General features: G+C 29.9%; 4 protein-coding genes across 7 annotated transcripts; 1 reads left to right on the top strand and 3 right to left on the bottom strand.

The window, feature by feature from the left end:
* The first annotated feature begins 383 nt into the window (after positions 1 to 383).
* defl (Integrator complex subunit 7) lies at positions 384 to 3650 on the top strand. The gene has a single exon (XM_047058769.2). It carries the CDS (start codon positions 384 to 386, stop codon positions 3564 to 3566), a length of 3183 nt encoding a protein of 1060 aa, XP_046914725.2. The 3' UTR covers positions 3567 to 3650.
* Tao (Serine/threonine-protein kinase Tao) lies at positions 3634 to 13978 on the bottom strand. Of its 4 annotated transcripts, none has more exons than XM_075728605.1 (14): positions 13539 to 13978; positions 13011 to 13432; positions 8230 to 8473; positions 8035 to 8149; positions 7901 to 7972; positions 7683 to 7830; positions 7127 to 7614; positions 6866 to 7051; positions 6315 to 6791; positions 5920 to 6228; positions 5254 to 5856; positions 5035 to 5187; positions 4795 to 4977; positions 3634 to 4737 (listed from the first exon to the last, which is right to left on the bottom strand). In XM_075728605.1, exons 3-14 carry the CDS (start codon positions 8244 to 8246, stop codon positions 4480 to 4482), a joined length of 3009 nt encoding a protein of 1002 aa, XP_075584720.1. In that variant the 5' UTR covers positions 8247 to 8473; positions 13011 to 13432; positions 13539 to 13978; the 3' UTR covers positions 3634 to 4479. The 4 variants fall into 4 exon arrangements, with proteins under 4 accessions (XP_075584720.1, XP_075584719.1, XP_075584718.1 ...); XM_075728604.1 differs by having other exon boundaries at positions 8230 to 8470; XM_075728603.1 differs by having other exon boundaries at positions 13011 to 13978.
* Positions 13979 to 14313: 335 nt separating this feature from the next.
* LOC124495458 (uncharacterized) lies at positions 14314 to 16641 on the bottom strand. Its single transcript, XM_047058843.2, has 5 exons — positions 16168 to 16641; positions 15558 to 16107; positions 15000 to 15481; positions 14541 to 14922; positions 14314 to 14471 (listed from the first exon to the last, which is right to left on the bottom strand). Exons 1-3 carry the CDS (start codon positions 16526 to 16528, stop codon positions 15268 to 15270), a joined length of 1125 nt encoding a protein of 374 aa, XP_046914799.2. The 5' UTR covers positions 16529 to 16641; the 3' UTR covers positions 14314 to 14471; positions 14541 to 14922; positions 15000 to 15267.
* Cbp20 (cap binding protein 20) lies at positions 14407 to 15065 on the bottom strand. The gene is made up of 3 exons (XM_047058868.2): positions 15000 to 15065; positions 14541 to 14922; positions 14407 to 14471 (listed from the first exon to the last, which is right to left on the bottom strand). The coding sequence occupies exons 1-3, from the start codon at positions 15063 to 15065 to the stop codon at positions 14407 to 14409; spliced, it is 513 nt and encodes a 170-aa protein (XP_046914824.1).
* Positions 16642 to 16680: the final 39 nt, after the last annotated feature.

Genomic DNA, 16680 nt, shown 5'->3' with positions numbered 1-16680 from the left:
GCCATTGTGTGTGTGTGTCTGTTTCTGTTTCTGTTTGCTTGTGCTTGTGATTTCTATTTCGGCAGTGATATAAAATTAACAATCTTCAATATTCATCATCATAATAGAATTAAAGAATTTTGATCATTTTTTTTTGTTTGATTTGAACTAATCGGATAATTGAAAATTTTTAAAGAATTATAAAAATTGTAAGTTCACACCGAAATTGAGTTAAATATATATTTTTTAAAACTATTTGATAACCTAATGCACATCTAGGTCGATATAGCCGTTTGGGATAAACATGTGATTTTTTACGATTCTTTTATTCATCATCATCATCATCATCATAAAAATATTCTGATTTGACGTTTTATTCATCCATCAAATACATCGATTATAATATGTCATCAATTTTCGGAAATCAATCAGATTTTAGCTTGGATACACATTCTGTGTTGACCGATTTGGATCGTAGTCTTCATTCATCATCTATTGGTGATCAATGTGAAGGAATCGTCAAAGTACCATCATTGTTTGAACGTTATCCATTTCCCATTCTGATCAACGCTGCATCGTTAAAATTATCTGAAGTTTATCATGAGGGCAGTAATTTTTTACGAATATTAATATTACAAGTTTTCAAAGAAAGTGAAAAACATCTTGACAAGATATTGAATATTGATGAATTTGTTCGTCATCTGTTCGCCGTAAGCTATTCAAATGATCCATTGGCTCGTTCGATTACATTGCAAACATTGGGTCATATTGCTCGTATAGTATCGAACAATAAAAATATCCACAATTTTATTCGTAACAGCCTGGAATCGAACGATGAACAAGAAGTTCATGCCGCTATCGAAGCTAGCGTACAGTTTGCTATACAATCGAAAGAATTTGCACAGAATATCTATCCAAAAGTCATCTACATGATCGAAGGTTTGACCACATCAATGGACATTAAGATTTGTTTACTTGAAGTGATAAATAATCTTCATCACAATTTCGCAATAGTCGAAGATGCACGTAACAAATTGATTTCATTTCTTGAAAAATATCCAGAGAAAAATTTTCTTTGTCAAAATCTTCATACATTAACATCGATTGCTTCATCATCGATTACTCATATACCTGATCAAGTGGAATTATTGCTGGATTATTATATGAATGATCCTAGAATTAGTGTCAAATTATCCGTATTGAATGATTTAAAGAATTTAGCTAAAGATAGTGCACATATCTGGAAACCGGCAAGCATAGCCAAATTTATTGATCTAATTTTTGCTAATTTTGACCAGAATAATTTCTTCTCTGCATTGAATAATATGGAGATGAAAGAATTACGTTTATTATGCCGATCATTGGCCGTGTTAAGCGAACTGGTTGGTTCACCATCGGTTTTCATTGACAATTCTCTTGTTTCAATGGAACATATTACTAAAATTGTCAATTTTGGCACACAAATCATTTATCAATCAACTTTGCATGCTATGTTTGCCGAAAATCTTCAAATATTTTTAATATCCAAATGTTTCACCATATTGACCAATATCTGTTTACATATCGATTCGAAATCCATTGATAATGTTGATGTTCTTCAGGAGACGTGTGCTGCATATGAATCATATTTTCTAGGAAAATTTAACACCGAAATTGATGATAAAATAAGCAAAGAAGCTTTGAAAGAAATATTCAAAAGTTGTGTTACATTATGTCACCAACGAGAATCTGAACCTAGCCAAGTGATACAAATAACCGAAGCATTGAGATTTATATTTTTAAAATCCAAACCTAATAGTTCATGGTATGAGATGATTTGTGAGACCATATGTTCGTTGTCTTTGGTGATTCAAAAGAATAGAAGCCTTACGTCGGATGACATAATCGATATGATCAGATCGAGCCAAAAATCTAAAAAGAAATCATTTCCCAAAAATGATAGACTTGCCATCAAATTGTTGATCATTTTTTTTCAATTGAAAAATGGTAGTGTGATAATGGAAAAAGAATCTACCATTCTGTTGGACAGTTTATCCAAATACAATGCCTGGGTATGTTACAAAATTGTTCGTGCAGCAATGCGTTATGGCCATCATAATTTTGCAACACAATTATTGAACAAAATCAAACCATCCACCGAATCAATTGAACAATGTTATTTCTGGATCAATAGTTTATTGCAGATTACTGAAGCCGAAGCATCATTAATAAATGAAGATCTTATTAAATTGAAAAGTGATGAATTTTTATCTGTCAATTATAATTGTGAACAACTTGAACATGGATTATTGAAATGTATAGCCAACTATACACAAGGTTTAACAAATTTGAAAGCTTCCGTCAGTAATGTCAAACCGATGCAATTTCAATGTGAATATGTTAGACTTCGTTTAAAATATCTTCAAGCACATAAACATTTTCGTCAATGTTGTCAGATGATTCAATCATCACCATGTCCAATATCACTTATAGCCAATGGTAATCAAACAGCACAACAATCTACCAATTGTTGGTCTGATGATCTTCTACGTAATGGACGAATCGTAACATCGTTACAGAAATGTTCACAAGAATTTCGTCGTATATCGGATAATTATAGTGCATTATATCAATCATCTTTTGATGCTGATCCTAATACACTTTCATATATTCAATTATGTCAACATAGTTGTACATTATTAGCTGAAGTGATTGAAAATTTATTTCAAAAAAGTCATCGTATCGATTCACTTTTTATCCGATCAACACGTACGAATACAGTCATTCCTATGAATCAAATTAGAACAAATCATCATTCGGATGATTTTACGATGAATAGTATAATTGAACAGAAAGAAATGGAAAATGTTTGTACATTTATCTCCAATCTTGTGCAGAAAAATGAATTGATGAGTTTGACAAATGTTGACCAAAGTCAACGAACAAATGGTCGGCAATTTTTATCATTATTTGCAAGACAAATTGAAATGTTACTACGAATTAGTGCTCGTATGTTGTTGGTTCCATTGTCATTTCCACGTTTCTTTTTCCAAGCAATTCAATCGACCAGTATCAAATTGGAATTATCATCACAACAGCCACGTAATCTACAAGATCCAATCAACATTGGTCAAAGTGTTCAATTTGTACTGTACGTCGAAGGTGTTGTTATTAGTAATCATTCAAAGTTGAAATTATCATCATCATCATCGAAAATGACACCAATGTCAATGTCAGATCATAAGCTTACAATGCAATCAATGATGAGAATGATACAAAAAACGGACAAACCATCTAATGTTGGACAGAAACAAATGAAAATATTCCGTAAAGTAAACAAAATTCTTCTTACATTAAATGCTGTGGCAATCAACAATACAAACGAAATGGCACACATGTCACCAATGCAATCAACCATCACTATGCATTCGATTGTTGTACCAGTGAATGATTATTTTCACACACAATTTTTATTATCATTTCCGAATATTAATCTTTATAATATATCGGTTGAAACATCCATCATTGATGAAAATGAAGCACAATGGAAAAGTGGCCCAATTCAAACAATCACAGCCAAAGTGGTTGAAGATTATAAAGCAATTTAATTTGATATTTGATAATAAATTCTATATATGTCAAGTATATTGTAAATAAATCATCATCATTGATAAATAAATTGATAAAAGTCATTTATTTGTTCTTCTTTTAATATATATTAATGATGATATATCTCACATGTGGGAAAAAAATTCCTTTTTTTTGATGCAACTGATGGCTTAATGTTTTTTTTTTGTTCACAGTTACAAAAAAAATTGACCATGAAAACAATGATTCTGATGTATGTGTGTCTGTGTGTGTGTGTGAAGAATAGAAAACATTTTGACATTTTTTAACACAATGAATGATATCCATTAGAATTTGAATATTTTTTTCCAGATACATAGATAGATATTTACAACAAAAAAAGGGTGGAAATGAAAAAAAAATGAATTCTTCCAATTATTATAACAAGCAATCAATCAATAATGACAAAACGTGTGAGAGAGAGACAAATCAATCAATCAATCAATCAAAAAAAAAACAAGAACAAAATAAAGTGTAACATCTTTTCCGTTTAAGTGTGTGTGTGTGTGTGTGTTTTCTATACAAACATTGAATATAAATATTTTATATTACAATTGATTCATATTCATCCAATTTCTGAGGTTTGATGAGTTTTTATCATCAGCTGGTATGTAAAGTAAAAATTTTTTCCACATAATTTATAAATAATAATAATACAACAAATGTAAAAAAAATCACCACCCATTTGAATCTATTTAATTAATTCACCCATTGTGATAATGATGAAGACAAATGTTTGAAAAGAAATGGAATTTTTTTTTGTGCTTTGAGCATTATAAAACAGTGGCCATAATTAGATGAATGGCCATATTCAATTTAGAATCGTGAATTTTTGTTATATTTGGCAAAATGATGATGATAATGATGATGGGTTTCCAAAAAAAAAGTTGGAGGCTATAGGGCAGTATGAGTGAAAGACGTTGCGCTATTACTATGAGCAAGCGATAATAAACTGCCGCTAACACTGGCAGAATCATCATTATCCAATAATTGTGGATATGGTTCAGTAGATGCATCGGCAATGGCCAATGCATTGAAGCCCATTTGTGTGCTTTCCAAATCAAATTTTTCAATTTCCTGTGCTTGACGTTCAAGTAACAAACGTTTACGTTCATTTCGTTCATTCTGAAATTGTTGACGTTCATCTTCCATCTGATTGTTTTTAAAATGGATTTAATAAAAAAATAAAACAATTCATTTAAAATTTACCTTTTTCTCCAATTTCAATTTATCGATTCTGACTCTTTCTTCAAGTTCACTACGTTCTTTGGCACGTTGTGCTTCAGCATTTGATCGAATTTTACTTTGAAAAGCTCTCAATGATTCAAGCTCTTGATCAAGCTGATTTCTCAGTTCATTTTGATCTTGTTCTTGTGCTTCATCCAATCGTATCTATGAGAAATTACATAACATGGATGAAAATTCATTGCATTCTTTGTAAAAACTTACCGATTGTGTTTGAAGCATATCTGATATACTTTGTTCATATTGTTCACCTAAAATTTGTAGCTTTCGAACTTGTTCTTCTTTCAATTTTTTAATGACATTTTTCTGTTCATCTTTAGGTGTCGAACTCAATATTTGTTCTTTCCAGGCTTTGTACTATTCATTTCGTAGAATTAAATAAGAGATTAAATATTAGATTAGAAATTTCCATATAACTAATACCTGAAGTGTTTGTGTTTTACACGTTTCACGGAATTGTTTCCTTATCTGTAATTCTTTTTGTTTAAGACTTTTTGGCTGTTGCTTCACTTCCATGGCATGTTTTTTACGTAATTCTTTTAATCTTCGATCAATATATTCTTGTTGATTGGCCAATTCGATCGAATGCTGATTACGAATCTGTTCCTCACGTAATTGATGGATAGCTTTTTGTTGTTGATATTGAAGATCTTGGAATATATCATGATGTTGCATCAACATATCATGCGCTTGTTCCAATTGACCTTGTCGTTTGTTAAGCTCATCGCGTAACATATCCCTTTCTAATTGATGATAAAGTATTAGTTTACGGCGACGAAATTTTCGTATCTCCAAATTATAATATTCTTCATTCTGTTGTTGTAGTTTTTGTAATTTAAGATGTTGTTCTTTTTGCACTTGTTCTAATCGCACTTTATATTCGTCATGTGGATATTCACGTTTCAGTCTATCTTTGATACATTTAAATTCACGTTTTTGTTGTATTTGTGCACGACTAAATTCGTCTTTTTGTGTATTTGTCATCGATTTGCTTATCTTACGTTGTTGTGTTGCATTTACTTTTAACTGAAATAGAAAAAAACAATAAATAAATAATTAGATTTTTGCACATAAAAAGGCTATTCTAACCTTTTTATCTAGTTCTTGCTGCTGTTTGGTGATTTGTTTCTCCAAATCTTTTTTAAATTGCTGTAATAGTGCATCATATTCTTTGTCTAATCGTTGTTGTTGTTCTTCGAATTCTTGTCGACATTTATCTTCTAGCTGCATGATTGCTTTCTGATGTTGGCGACGCATCCGTTTATAACCGGACATTTGTTCTTGTAGTTGATTATCACGAGCATGTTCCTTTAATTGCCTAGTGACAATCGAAGTAGTACGCAATGTGGCAAAATTATTGGCACCCAATTCTGTGCTATTTATACTGGCAGAAGAATTCTGTTTGTATAAAAACGTCAGAAAATTTCAATCAATAAATTATCTTATAAAATTATCAAAAAAAAAAAAAATGATTAATCACATACCGAAGGACTGATTCGATTTGCTTGATTTGGTATACCACCAGCACCGGTGCTCGAACTTGTACTTTCACGTCGGATCGACATTGGATTACGATAAGCATCGATATCAGCGACACAATTATTGGCAGCAGGTATGCTACTGGTACTGCTACTTTGACTACAGATGCTAACCTGGCTGGTACTTTGTCGGCTATTATAGCTTGCCACACTATTACTTTTACCATTATTATTATAATTATTCACAATATTTCCATATAATGGTTGTTGATTTTGATAATTTGGCTGTTGATGTTGTTGTTGTTGCGCAGATTGATTCTTGGATCCATGGTATTGTTGATGATTCTGGTAATATGAATGTTGTTGATGTTGTTGTTGGTGATGATGAGGATAATGGTTCATATTGCTATTGCCGGCTTTATTGCGATTATTATTATTGTTGTTGTTACCATTATTGCGGCTATTATGTTGTATGACTTCTTCCTACAATAAAATTTAAAACATTGTTTAGTATCAAGTAATCAATCAAAACGTTATAATCTGCTAAAATCACTTACGTTTATATCACTTTCATAATCAATCTGAGAACTTTGACTTTGAAGATCAGAATCGCGATTATCTGCCATTAATATTTTTTTCATTTTACGATAATTAAGATTATCTAATTCTCGTACAGCTGTCTTTGTTCGATTAATCAAATCCATGATTACTGTGTGTGAACGTGGTCTCGTTATAAATGAATGCTATATAATCACCAAACAAACAAGAAAAAAACATTTTCAATTCAGATATTTATGTTAGAATTATTGAAAAATTACCTTCAACATTGCACTGGATGTTGGCCGTTCATTGGGATTCTTTTTTAGACAGGAATTAACAAAATTTCGAAATAAATCCGACCAATCCGTATTTCCGACATGACTTATTGTAGGTGAATCATTTTGGGCAATATGATATAAGGCACTCATAGCATTCATATTAAAATAAGGTGGTTTTCGTTCGGCCATTTCTATACAGGTTATGCCCAATGACCAAACATCTACTTTACCATCATATTGACCTTCATCCATGGCTAGAATAACTTCTGGTGCCATCCAATATGGCGTACCAACAAATGAATTGGCTGGCGATATTATCGATGCTGAACCGAAATCGGCTAATTTGACTGTGCCATTTTCGGTCAATAAAATGTTGCCAGCTTTTACATCACGATGTATACGACATTGTGAATGTAAATATTCCAGGCCTTTTAGTGAATCATGACAAATAGCAGATATTTCTTCCTCTCTCAATGGTTTTTTGTGCACTAGTATTTATGAAAAAAAATAAATAAATAAATAAATCCAAAAAACAAAAAAATACGTCTCAACTTACCTTCAATAATGTCGGATGCTGATCCAAGACAATATTCCATCACTAACCATGCCGTCTGATCTTTTAGATAGCATCCTTTATAATCGATTGTATTACGATTTTTTAAGGTTTTTAGGAATTTCACTTCTTTTAGGATATCTTGCCATTTCTAACAAATAATAAGTAATAAAATATAAAATCAACATATAATGCGAAAAGATGTGTATGAAAATACGTACCTCTGTTGATTGTTTGCCCGTGAAGGACATTTTTTTAATGGCAACCACTTCTTTTGTAACGACATTTCGAGCCTTGTATAAATAAATTGTATCATAAATAAAAAATCAAAAAAAAAAAAACTAACAAAACATACATAATAGACGGCACCAAAACTTCCATGTCCAATTTCACGTAAATCGGTAAAAATTTTTTCTGGATCCTCTTTATCAAAATATTGTGCAATTTCTGGATCCTTTAGATGACCGATTCTAAAATGTTACAAACACAATATTTACGTTTTAGTAAAAATAATAGCCAATGATCAATGAAAAAAGAGAAAAAAACATACCTGAAATGTGTTGGCATTGTGTCGATTATTTTTATTTTTATTTTAAATTAGAAAATGACAATAGTTTATAGTTTCTAAAAATCTTTTAAAGATCATCAACACTTTTTTTTTGTTGAATGAATATGTGATCAGGATAATATAATCGAAATCTGGTCTGGTCAAACGAAAAATGTTTTCGCTCATTTAATCGTCGATTATTGTTATCTCTTTAAGTTTTTGTTTTCTGAAGAAAAATTTAAATCTACTAGCACACATAGAACAAAGAGAAAAAGACAAAACAAAAAAAAATAATCAATTTTAATCCAGAAAAAAATTAATGCCAAACCCAAGATATAATAAATAAGATGGGCTAATAAATTCAATGAACCGTTAGAAATGATGAGAAAATTTTTCAAAAAAAAAAAAAAAATTAGACAAGACAACAACAACAACAAAAACCGACCATTACTTTTTTTCGAATATATAAAAAAAGCTAATTCTGTAAGCGTTAAAAAAAAATTTCCACTTGGTGTGCAGAGAAACAAAAAAAAAGAAAAACCAAAATAGGATAAACACCATCAGATAAATCTTGCCATTCATCTTATAATATGCTCATTACGATGATGATGTAGACAAAATGAAAAACAGGAAAAAAAATTAATGATTTCGCTTTCAAACAAGACAAAAACAAAACAGAAAAAAAAACTCAACCAAGACCATTTTTCATTCAAAAAAGGTTTTTTTATTTTGTTCTACAAGATTATTATTATGTGTCAATCATTCATTACCTAAGGATTTTTATTTTGTTGTTGAAAATTTACATCGTGTTATGTAAATTTTAAGGTATACTTTTTAATTGCAAAATTTCAAATAATAATAATAATTTGCCCTGTACATGATAAAAATAAACAACTTTAAAATTATATAATAATCATTGAATGATTTGTGATTCGATTGATTACAATTAACAAATTTTAGAATGTAAAAATTATATTCATATTCATCAAGTTAATCGATGAATGATGAAGATAAAACAAAAAAGACAATGATAATCATCATACACATTGTGCGTCAGTGAATCCCGGTTCATTATGAACTTCAAATAAAATAAATGAAATGAAAAATAATCAAAATTCCATATATACCAAACCATAACCAAGAATGAAAAAGCCGGGCACAGCTTATGACGTATATTTTTATTTGTCTAATAACATAAAGAACTGTAGATGATGAGATGTGTTTGATGTGTGTGTGTACACTCACGCGTTATTTGGCCACTATCATCATCATCATCATCATCGTCATCATTTTAGTTTCTGGTGCGTAGATAAATCAAAAAAAAAAGAAATGTGAATGAGAGAGAATACCCTGGTTCCCCAGCCAACCAGAAAAAAAAGTTCAATGTCCCGGGTACACAAAACCCGAAGAGTGAAAAAAAAATATTGCTGATGTAAATGAAAAAAAAATCTCTCTGTGCGTGTGTGTGTATATATTTTTCAGCAAATTTCATTCACATTGTTCACAAAACAAGGGTACACAAGCTTCAAACAAACAAACAAACAAAAAAACAAATTATCAAATGAACAATTTGTCTTGAAATAGAAATAACAGGGTTAAACAAAAAAAAAATGGAACATTTTGATTCCACGAGGAAACGAAAATTCCACAAATTTTATAAAATCTGATTAGATTCATTTCACGTTTCATTTTTTTTTCATTCCACAACAACAGAACAACAACATTCTTAGCACATTGTGTTCCAAGATTTATTGTTTTCTGGAACCACGATGATGAAAAACATTTCGTAATCGAAACACACATTTGAAAAAAAACACACAGAAGCCATAAAGCATCATTAAACAAAAATTTTTTTTTTCAAGTTTTGTTTCAAGATCAACGACAACAAAATAAATGCAAAAATCACCTACACAAAAGAAAATCATGTTTTTTTTTTGGATTTTATTTTTGTTTTGTTTTAAAACACACACACACACACACACACACACGAATGCATGTTGCAGCATTAACACACATTTTTTCCATAAAAAGGAAATCGAGCAAACGACGACGACAACAACAACAACAAAAACAACGACTAGTGTTTTTGTTTTGTTTTTGTATCAATAAAAAAAACAAGGTGCCAATTGTTGTTTGTTGAAAAGGAAATGGCGTATATTGATATGTTGCTGTACAATTGAAATCGTACAGAAACAGAAAAAAATGCAAACTCTCAAATGTATGAGAATCACATAATATATTTATTATTATTATCAAAAATTTAGGAAATATAAATTCAGCTACAAATAATCAAACAAGGTTGTTAGTGTTATTATCATCATCATCATCATCATGGGCGTTGGATGTTGTTGTTGTTGTTTGTTTAATGATTCGATTATCAAAACAAACACACAGTGGATGATGACGATGATGATGATATGCAGAAATCAAATTAATGAATGGTCATAACACAGAAGTGAAAAAAAAAATTTTTGAATAATCAATTAGATAATAACCAAAATTTAAATTCGATTTATTCTTCCTTATTATTACGGTATATATATTAGTTTTAGCATCACAAATCTAAACCAAATGATGATGATGTAATCTAATATATCAAACAATATCATGTGTACCATTTTTTCACATGTTTCATTTGCAATATATACATATTTTGTGGTTCGAAAATTTAGTTCATCATCATCATTATTATTATAACGATGATCATAATCATCATCATCATTCAGTCATGATGATGATTCCTTATGTAAAAATGATGATCATATTCCCATCATGAATCATCATCATCATTATTATTATGATTATTGTTGAGAAAGAAAAAAAAATATTTGCACCAATGCTAACCATTTTGGAGAAAAAAAAGAACGAAAGAGAGACATAAGACGAGACTGAATATATAAAGAAACCGGCTTATTTTCTTTAAACAATTTCATGTCCATTTACCTTGCGCGAGAACGAAAAAAAATATACATTGACCAAATCGGAAACAAAAAAAAGAGAGAAAAAGAGGAGAGAGGATTTTTCTTAAAAAAAACATCATCATCATCATCATATAAACATTTATGGTAATTTAGTAGAAAAAACAGCTGTTTTCAAACTGCAAAAAAATCAAAATGACAAATAATCAAAAAGGATTAAAAATGAATTAACGGTGGCTCATTACTGTTTTTCGGAAAGAGAAAGAAAAAAGGGGTACCATTTAAAGATCATGATCGTTTGCTTGATTTTTTTTTGTCATTTTTATCATCATCATCATTATATAGAAATGATAATGATGATGATAAAAGTCATAAAAATTCCTGGTTATCGACAGCATACAAACACAGAGAGATACACACCCATTTCAACTTTAATTATGCAAGGAATTTTTTTTTCGTTGTCTTTCAAGTGAATTTCGTGATGATGTCGTTTATTTTTTCATTATTATTATTATCATTATTGTAGTAAAACAAAACAGTGAAATAGAAAAAAAAACAAGATTCCAGATCAATGGACATCCAGATAGACTTTTATCATAGATAGATGGATTGATCATCTACACATAAAAAAAATTAGGGCCAAATGCAGAGCATACTCACACACAAACAGATAGAGATCAAGATAAAGATCGATGTGGCCGCACAATCATTCATTGCTTTTTATCCATTTTTATTTTTTTTTTGCATGCAGAAGCAACAACAGAAGAAGAAAAAAAATTATTGTGCATTTTGAACAAGACAATAGGTCCATTTTCCAAAAAAATGTTTGTCAAGATTTCAATCAATAATGGAAGAAAATGGGAAAAAAAGCAACTCATTCAGCATATAGTTAGGATATTGGCATCCATTTGTTTTTTTTTGGCTGTTGTTTTTAGATAGATAGTCAAAATCAATATTTCGGTTCAAACAAACAAACAACCAGAAAAAAAACAATGTAAACAAAAAGCATAGATTTGAAAAGTTCAAAATTAAACGAATGTGTGTTGTTTGGAATCAATAAAATGGAGATGTGTGTGTGTTTTTCTCCCTTTTTGCCCAATGCTAATACATTGACAAAATTTATTTGTCACATAAAGTTAGAATAAATAAACAAAATAAAATATAAGATTCGCTTTAATCAATCGATGATCAGGATAATTATACAAATCAATCAAATATAGAGAGATATTGAACATCAACACACATCAATATACCTCTTTCTTATATATAATCGCTACAAAAGAAAAAAATACAGCATTTTTCCGCCACCCTCCACAATTTACAAGCCAGTCAACCAAACATACATATTTTTTTTATTTATTTACATAATGATGCTGATGAACTATTATAAAAATAACAAAATAAAAAAAACCGGATGAAAAGGAGAAAAAAAATCGCCATTCTTGTCTCACATAGATAGTAATAGGGGTTAATAATTATCACCCTTCAAATTTTTTCACAATTAATGTTCGTTTTTATTTTTTGAGAAAAAATGTAATTTATGTGTATTATTTCCATGTGACTAAGTTTCTTCGGAAATCAAGCAAGCAAAAAAAAAAACAAGCAGAAAAAAAAGACAATACAATGAGGTCATAATTATCATATATACACACACATTCATTTAGATAACATTTTTTTCCATCATCATTCATAAATAATTCTCACTCATAAACACAAAAGTAAACATATGGGCCAGGATTTTTTTTGTCGTAAAAAAATTTAGGAAAAAAAATGATAAAAATATAGCCACATGCATGTGTCATATGGTCATTAATTAACAGTTTGAATCACTTAAAAATTAATGAAAAACAATCAATAGATTCTTACCTTCATGAGAAAAATTGAATACAGATTTAAAACTATGACATGGTCATCGTGATGGTTTTGTCAATCAGAAGAATCATCAAACAAAAAAAAGTCCCAAACATATTTTCAAGAAAAAAACAGCTCATTCAATGTTGTCGTTTTGTTTGTGCGAGTGTGTGTGTGTGGGTGTCAACACACCATCAAAGAATTTTAGCTTGTTATTGTTGTTGTTGCTTCTGCTGATTATTCGATAAATTTCTCAAGGTCTATTTGAGGAAAATAATTAAGATGACGAATAAAGTTGATTAGACCATGATCACCAAGAAGAGACATATTTTCTTTCTTCATACCAAACGATGGCCATTCACACAATGAAACTTTTCAACAACAACAAAAAAAAACAAAACAAAACAAAAACAGACACACAAAATGGCCAACAAAATCTAGTCATCGGACCATCGATACAAACAAACAAATATTGAAACGATTTAGGATAGAATTAAGATTGAGCAATACACAATAGAGATGAGATTTTGGAATTCTTCTTACAAGAATGGGGGTGTGTGTATGTGTGTAAGTAGAATAAAGAAAAAAAGGGGAATTTTTTCTCGTTGTTATATTTTCGTTTGTTGAAAAAAAAAGATTTCAATGATGATAGGCATAAAAAAACAAAAAAAATTTTTTTTTTCTTTGGGATTGAGCACCGACGACGTCGTCGCCGTCGTTGTCGTCTTGCTTGATGATTTGATGGTATATTTTCTTTTTTTTGGTGTTTAGTGTTAGTTGTTGATGATGATGATGATCAATACAAAAACAACATCCATTCTCATAATAATAATTCGAAACCAATGTTTGTTCGAAACAGTAGCAGCATGAATCAATGATGATGATGATGATGTATTCATATCTCATAAGAATTCGATATACCAACCACCACTACCAGAAAACCAGAATTAAATAAAATAGATAGATAACCAGACTAGCAAGTTCGTCTACCAAAACACCAAAAAAAAAAAAAAAAAAATACAAAGCAAACGTTTGTGATAAAATTTGGGTGAAAAAAAACACAAAACTGCTCACATGTATGCGTGAAGCAAACAAACAAACTAATGATGGATGCTGCCAGCAATTTAAAAATTTCAACCAAATAGTCATGAAATAAATGTGCCACTTCTACATTTTTATATTTTAATATCCAAAAAGGTAGAAGCATAAACATTTGAATGTCAGGCTGTTAACACATACACACACACACACATACATGAAAATATCAATTAATGTTGTGCCATCTGTTGGTAAAGAATTTTAACGAAAATTTTGGTAATTTTATAAATGATGACGAAATTTATTTAATTTTTTAGATGAAAAAAATGAATAGAAATACAAATGATTAATCAATGTGGAAACAATGTTCAATTTAATCTTTGGTAGTCGAAGATGGTTGTTGTGGTCCTGTTTGTGCAACGACTGGAAGGATTTTATCTTTAGAAATAAAAAAAAAATGATTAGGTTAAAAAAATAATTCACTAGAAAATGTAATTGGATACTAACTTATAATTTTTCCATATCCACCACGATCAGGATCAAAATTTTCTCTATATTCATCACGAATTTGTCCACCACTTTTTCCACGGCCATATTGTCGTCCTTCGATAAAACCGGCATCCCAATCACAGCGAATGATACGATTATCGAGTCTAGTACCGTTGATCCATTGCATAGCACGGAGAGCATCTTCACGTTCATGAAATTCAACAAAACAAAATCCACATGGTGTTTTCTTGAATTTATCCAAACCGATTATAACACGACAAATATCACCACATCGACCGAATAGTTCATAAATTTGTTCTTCCGTAGTATAAAATGACAAGTTTCCGATATAAAGTGTAGTTGATTTACGGAGTTTTTCTTCCTGTTCTTGTCGGCTTCCCTATATTATATATTATAAATAATCGAACGAATCAATTGTATTATGAACATTAATTTTACTCACATGATAATACTTACTTGAAATTTTGTATCTCGATAACTACCAAGACTAATGTCTCGTCGTTTTTTCAATGTAACACTCATTTTTATTTCAAATGACTAATAAATTAAAATTTATTAATTAACAAAAAAAAAATTCTATCATTCAAATTCGATATCTATCAAAACAGAAAAAAAACCACGACCAACAACACAATGCCGCACTGATCAGTGAACATATCAATCACGTGATTAAATTGACTATATCAACTCTGCCAAAGTAATATTGTGTGTAAATAGGTAAATATTAGTGATCATTTTTAAAAATTGAATTTTTATAATGTGGTAGTTTATGTACATGACTAAATATTTGAAACATTTCATCACTTGTTAAATCACCTAATGTTTTATGATATGAAATACCAAGGCCAATAAGATCGATAGTACAACCAGGAAAAAGTTTTTCATAATATTTTATGGCATTATTTGTACGTTTCATGAATGATTGTTTAACAAATACACTGCAAATAGGAATAGAAAAGTATATTATAATCAAAAAAATCGTAATATATGAATCGAATATATGATTATACATACACATAGTCTATTAGAAAATCGGCTTCCATTTGATTGATGAACGGTTTCGGTTTGAGTTTTATTAAAATGAATGCTTCTTTTGATTTAAATTTACGATCATTTGTATAGGCAAAATTGGCGCTCGATATAATTGAACAATGACGATTTTCGATTTTAATGTTATCAATACCGTTTTTTAATTCCGATGAATGTAGATTGATTTCATATCGTTCAAACAATGTATTCATGTGGATAGTAAAGGCAGTATAAAGATGAAGATTACGTGATGGTTTGCTTACCATCATTTTATACATTGATATTGGTACGAATAGATAAAATTCATTTGGTCCTGATTCGAAAAATGATTCAAAACGAACTATTGAATAAACCAGATAGGTAAGTAATTCACGAGCAAAAAATGGCGATAAAGCTGTGAATAATCGAAATGCTGGTTGCGGTTGTTGATTATGATTGGTTGAAAATGACCAATTATTATTCAGACCACCAAAACATAATCGAAAGAAATCTTCACGATCTAAATCGAGTAGTCTATAATTTCCACTAGCAAAATCTATCAAAGAAAAACAATTAGATATAAAATTACAATTGATCATTGTAGATTTTTTTTTACCTAAGATTTGTTTGTCGATAATTTCCATTCTATTGTTGCCATATTTTTGACAAAGTGTCTCCAAATGTGGTCGTCGTTTTGAAACATGTTCAAACACACGGATTTTTCCATTGCTATGTTTCAATAATTGTTCGGTAAGAATACCGTATCCAGGTGAAGCTTCAAATAGATAAGAATTCGCATTGAAATCACAGTCTAATTCATTGAAGATTTTTTCACAAAATTTTTCAGCAACTTTTGGATTTTTTAAACAAATAAATTGATTAGATGTTTTACGAAGATATGATTTGAGCAATTCTTGTTGCAACTTAGAGCCATTCATATGATTGGCTGCAACCTTGAGCAAAGTTTTATTCATCATCTTATCTTAATCACCGAATCATCATGATGATTTAAAAAGAATCCGTTAAGTTACCATGTGAAAATTCTGTGGATAACTTTTTTTCCAATCATCATCATCATCAAGTCAAATATGATCAACTAAAAAGACAATCGATGTTTAAAATCGATTGT

The sequence above is a fragment of the Dermatophagoides farinae genome, chromosome 2, assembly GCF_024713945.1.
Source record: "Dermatophagoides farinae isolate YC_2012a chromosome 2, ASM2471394v1, whole genome shotgun sequence".
Taxonomy (NCBI): domain Eukaryota; kingdom Metazoa; phylum Arthropoda; class Arachnida; order Sarcoptiformes; family Pyroglyphidae; genus Dermatophagoides; species Dermatophagoides farinae.
This window is presented reverse-complemented; position numbering and strand designations above follow the sequence as displayed.